This window comes from Ipomoea triloba, chromosome 4 (assembly GCF_003576645.1).
Source record: "Ipomoea triloba cultivar NCNSP0323 chromosome 4, ASM357664v1".
Taxonomy (NCBI): Eukaryota; Viridiplantae; Streptophyta; class Magnoliopsida; order Solanales; family Convolvulaceae; genus Ipomoea; species Ipomoea triloba.
In genome coordinates, this window is record NC_044919.1 from 9592955 (window position 1) to 9599141 (window position 6187).

General features: G+C 31.7%; 1 protein-coding gene across 1 annotated transcript; it reads right to left on the reverse strand.

Annotated features, from left to right (window-relative positions):
- Positions 1 to 1113: 1113 nt before the first annotated feature.
- On the reverse strand, positions 1114 to 2014 carry LOC116015074 (transcription factor bHLH162-like). The gene is made up of 3 exons (XM_031255075.1): positions 1868 to 2014; positions 1438 to 1677; positions 1114 to 1337 (listed from the first exon to the last, which is right to left on the reverse strand). The coding sequence occupies exons 1-3, from the start codon at positions 1994 to 1996 to the stop codon at positions 1260 to 1262; spliced, it is 447 nt and encodes a 148-aa protein (XP_031110935.1). The 5' UTR covers positions 1997 to 2014; the 3' UTR covers positions 1114 to 1259.
- Between the last annotated feature and the right edge of the window lie 4173 nt (positions 2015 to 6187).

The following is a 6187-nucleotide window of genomic DNA, read 5'->3' on the forward strand; positions in this document are numbered from 1 at the left end:
TCTCACTTGAAACTTGTCCATGTATCTAAAAAAAACACTTATAAGAGTGAATTCAAGTTAATTATTTCTATGTTTATTGAGTTGTACATCACACTACAAGTATTGTCTTCTGTTAGTACAAATAGTCAATATCGTCTCCACTGAGTCTCGAACCTACCCACTCCCATGTGGGGTACAACCGGGTGATACTAGACCACAAGGTCTTTGGCGGTTGACGGTTAAAATCATATAGTGAAGAACATGCAATTTAGCGGGTAATTAAACTAGTTGCATTGTTTTGCAACTAATGTGAAAGACTAATTTTCACTTGTATTTGTATCATTACTAGTGAAACACATTATGAGAAGAAAGAATAAAGTAAGGAGTTCTGGAACCACTATTAAATTTCTAACTCAATACATGGTACATCTTACTGCATTAAATTAATACTAGAAGTATATAAAATTGGCACCAACAATATTGAATTTGAATTTATGTAGATATAGAAGTGAATTCATACGCTTCTATAATGATATTTGTGAACCATGTATTGTTTATTAGACTGAGTTAAGATACCACTTAATCACTAATGAGTTGTAATACTAAGAGTGACAAGATAATTGGACAAGCACTACTCAACCCGAACCACAAGTATTGACTCGAAGGCAGACAAACGGTTACCCGTTACACAAGGATGACACTTTGAAGAGGAGTTACACCTTGTCGTTATTACCAGTACTTAGTACAGATATGATTAAATGTACGTACGTTACATATTCACAAAGGGTCGTTTGCACCAGTAGATATAAAAGAAGAGCCCTGTTGTAGAGGGAGGGGGAGAAATCTTGTATGCAAACCATTCTACTGAAACTACTGTTACTACTTACCAAATATACGTCTGTAACATATTTACCGTCAAAGAGTATCCATAGTAATGCATTTTTGGAGGTTTTTAGAACAGAGAAAAAAAATGGAGTGGTTTTTTGTTGATGTGGGGTGGCGGTTTTTAGGGTTTTTTTTTTTTAAATTTTTTTATGCAAGAACCCATTTTTTATGGGGCCCACTGAGAAAGAAAGGCAAAGGATTAAATTAGCTTGGATATCACGTGTTGAAGATGCATGCACCCAATAGAAATAAACAATAAAAAGAGTTTATTTGACGATGATAGTGTGACAAATGAAAAGTAAGTACGAGAGATAAAATTAAACAAGGGAGTATATATACAATGATTACAAAAAATCTGCAACATGGCGTCCTCTCTTGCTCATTATTCTTCAAAATCATCCAAGGTCACAAATAAAGTTCTTCAACCGTTCTTGCACTCGAATGGTATCCATTCCAATTCTGGGTGAAAATGCCTATCCAACACAGATCAACAAAAACAATTAACGAACGTTGGCAACAAAACAACTATACATAAATGAATCATGCAATTAACCAAACTATAGTATACTACACCTTGCAAAGAATTGTATGGTAGATCTTGAGACCCACAGTGGAGTTGGTTGCACTCATCTTCTTCTCCAATCCACACACTATATTTATCTCCAAACTTTCACCTCTCTTACTTTCATTCACGTCCATTACGACTGGTAATTGTAGGTTATCCTTTCTTGCTTTCAGCTCATTAACGTTGTTCTCTAGTTGTTTGATGTAGTTAGTGGCATGATCCAACACGTCAATGGCCGGAGATTTTTCCTGTACGTCCACAAGAAATCATTAATTAATTAACCCTAATTAATCCAAATAATCCAAATTAGGAGACAATAGATTTTTCCTGGCCGGAGACAATACAACATACATAATCCAAATTAATTACAAAAGTAATTAAAAAAATGTGTTTTTTCAGAATGCACAATCACTTATTCACGAATGGACGAAAACATACTAGAGATTTTTCATGGGGGACGAGAGAGGCGAGGCGACGATTAAGGCCTTTCATTTGCTGCCGCCGATGTTTCTCCGCCAAATGCCGGAGAGGTCTGGGTGGCGGTAAACTACTGCAGTTGGGCTGCATGTTTTTTGCTTGATCAGAAGATCATACATATGTATATATAGGCGAGCAGACGATAAAGAACTCATTTTTTCCTTAACCGACTTCGCTGGATTCACACCACACCTTATATAACTATAACAGTATTGTTGGTCCATGGAATGACATTTCCAGGAAGGCAGATCCGTTCTTCGGTAGTACTTATTGTTTAATTTCCACGAATGAGTTATTCCTCCTCCAAGGAAATAGTATTTTTTGGATGAGGGATATTTTGAGAAAAAAAAAAGACTAAAATTTGGAATGAAACATATAAAATTATAAATCTACAATAAAAAAATAAAAAAAAAGGAAACTGACTTAACATGAGCATACAATTATTATTATTATTATTATTATTATTATTATTATTATTATTATTATTATTATTATTATTGTATTTAATGCCATTTAGCAATTCCAAGAGATGAGGGACAAAAAATGGTCATACCATAATAATGTTAGGACCAACAGATATGTTATGAAAAAAAAGACTAAAATTTGGAATGACACATAAATCTAGAACCAAAAAAGAAAATTGACCTAACACTTAGAACTGAACAGATAAAAATGTTGTTGTACTTAACACCATTAGAATGATATTAATAACGGATGACAAAAAATGGTCATGCCACAATACTACTAGGACCAAACATGCATGTTTTGTAAAAAAAAAAAAAAAAAAAAAAAAACAACCTAAAAGTGGACTAATACTTATAAATCTAAGACCAAAAAAGGAATTAACTCTATTACAGAAGTTTGTAATATTTATGAAAATGACCCGACTCATTTTTTTTTTTTAAATTTTTTTTTAACAAATAGTTCATACGAGGTAAATGTAGGAGGTCGGAAAATGGAGATTTCCGATCGGAAATACAGTTTCTGACCAACTTACCAACTACTTTATGTATTCGAAAAAAGGCCCTTAGTATTACCGACCACTAGTCAAGGTGGTCGAAAATACTGACTTCTTTTTGAGGATGTCAGAAACATAGACGGTACCTCATCGGATAAGGATATTCTTACGACTGCTGGTGGTTGGTAATTGGTCAGTATTACGTTCCACCAGTGGTCGGTAAGATTTACAAATAGAAAAAAAAAAATTTGAATTACGGACCACGAGTGGTCAGTAAGATTTACTAATTGAAAAAATTATATTTTTAATAACGATATTTATCAACCATTTTTTAGAAAAATCCTAAACCAATTAAATCAGTTGAAACCAAAAAATAATAAAATAAAAATATGAAATGACAAAAATGCCCTTACTAGAATAGGAAAAGTCATGAGAATGACTAAATTAAAAGTGTCCAGAAAATAATAGTTTATAATGTTAATTGACAAAAACGATAGTCATGGACTAAATTTGGAATTGCCACGAAAGAGAAGGACCTCTGGTGGAATTAACCTTTTTTTTTTTTAAATATTTCTTCCTCGTATGAGCTCCTTCTAAGAATTATTTTCCATGAAAAAGCTTTTATTAAATGCTCTTTTTGGTTGGGTGATAGTGGAGAATGTATTTGATAGAAGGGAAAATGGTAATTTATGCCCCTCACAAATATGTAATTATCAATGTCACCCATGAACTATTAGTTGTGTAAATGTTGTCCATCGATTTTTAAAATATGACATATATTATCCCTCCCTTAATGGGAAGAATGAGAGATATTATTGTCGGTAGAAGGAGAACAGACGTAGAAAACAAGATAGAGGAAAAAAAAAGCTTGGTTTTTAAACAGGGAAAACAGTGGTTAATCACATTTACATCACTAATAATTTAGGGGAGATGCAATATATGTCATGTTTTAAAAATTGAAGAGCATCATTTACCCCACTAATTATTTATGAGTGACTGATAACTGACATATTTGTAAGGTCATAAATTACAATTTTCCTCCGATACAACATTTAAGACATCATTAACTTGATTTCAAAAGGTCTTCTTCCGGTTCTCTTTTACCGAAATCTTTCCTTTCAATTGTTTCTTTCGATTCCTCTTCTTCTGAAATCATTCCGTTGGGGTTCTTTCCTTGCGAAACTATTTCTTCCTGTCAGACTAGGGTTGATATCTAATAATTTAGCTAACAAAGGAATTTGATCAATTTACAACAACAAATGTGTGGTCTACATAATGCCTATACAATATCTTTGCATCATCCCGTTTATGAATTGCTTGCTCTAGTTGTCCTAACAATCCATTCAACACGTTTTAAAAGTAGTATTTGTATTATTATTATTATTATTATTATTATTATTATTATTATAAAAAGTGATTGTATTTATGAATTGTTAGGTCTAGTGGTCCTAGTATGAGGGACATGCGTGCAACATTGTTGTCCATCCTAGTCCATCTGCCATTTCCATCATTAAAAAGAAAACAAATTTTTAACCACCTATATTCCCAAAAAAATATTGAAATTGACTAACGAAACCAAAGACTTTGAAATACTATTGCCCAGTGGTACTGAAATTGTCAAGCGCAGCATTTGGCAAAGACGCGTAATTGCCAAATAACTTATAGAATTAAATTAACGATATTATGATTATATTACAAAAATACAAATATTAACTATAAAATATATTAGTGTTAAAATATGTTTTGAGTACTACTGACTCTATTGCATTGTATTATCTATTCATCTATACTTTCTCAAAATTATAAAGTTTACAACAAACTACTGCCTCCTTAATCAAGTTTAAATATAATCATATACACAAAAGCTACTACTGTTAGCAATTTAAATGGGTGATCACATGTTCACATGATTGAACTCGATGGCGTGTGCATTGATTCTCTGGACTGAAAAAAGACTAAAGAAGTAGTATTAAACATATACTATCTTGTAAAGAATTATGGGTGTTTAAAAAAAAAAATCATATACAAAAAAAAACCTATGAATTCATTCACTATAATTTCATTGCATAACTCTTTGTTTTACTCTTTTATGACAATATTAGTAAGCCTATTATAATCATATCACTTCTAACAAAAAATTCATGTTTAATTATCTACTCATCAATAGTCATATATATCGCATTAAGAAGACTTAACTTATTATAATAAAAAAAATTGTTAGAGAATAATATTTATTAACTCCTTGTGCTCACTTTTCGTCCCTAAGCTAACTTCTCGTGCTCACTTTTCGTCCCTAATGTTTTGTTAGCAAAGAGACGAAAAATGCAACACCAATGATAGCTTAGGGACGAAAAGTGAGCAAGACCAACACTTAGGGGCAAATTCTACAATTATTATGTTTCTTAGGGACGAAAAAGTACATTTTTTCCGTAAATTTATTATATATTAATTAACTTACATATTTAAAAATTATATTATTAATTATTTACTTATTTTAATTTTTATATTCGACATTAATTTAGTCGCATAATGCACATATGGTAACTCGTATTCAAGATAAGCTAGGTTAGCACACCTTCCTCAGCCCTCCTCCTCCATTAGCTTTGTTATTATTATTATTATTATTATTATTATTATTATTATTTTTCTTTTTTTGTGTAATTCAGGGTTTCTACCATTGGACCTAACTGAATTATAAGCACATCTAAGAATTGAACAGTTTATTTAAAAATTTAAGACTGATCCATACTCCTCCGCCTTTTATTTTTTGATCCTTAAGCAATAAGGGTATAATAAGAAACATACAGAAAAAAGGACAAGAAGAGGCCCAACAGTGCAATCGACTTTGTGAGTATGAAACCCAGTACAGTCGTACAGATCCAAGAAGGAGAGTCACAATCGATAACTATACACACCCTATAACACTATAAAACGATCCACAATCTTTGTTTGATCGCTCTTCATCATTCTGCAAGGTATATGATGTCAAAACTCTCTCCATCATTGCACTCTTTGCATTTTGTCTCCATTCAAATTTGGAGGGAATAGAAAAACGGCTCCTGTACACATTGAATCCACTTCCATATTCTATAAGTAAATTAAATGATAAATTTTAAGAAAATGAAGAAGAGCTACTACATCAATCTACATTGGTTTGATAGATTGAAGGAAAAGAACATGTGGAATAATACCGTCGACAGAGTCAAAAATATATAATCATTTATTCATAACAATTTTTTCCATTTGTGATGATGTGAAAACATAAATGGAAAGAGATAAAGTAATAATTAACTTTTATTGACTACTCTCTCACTATCAAAACA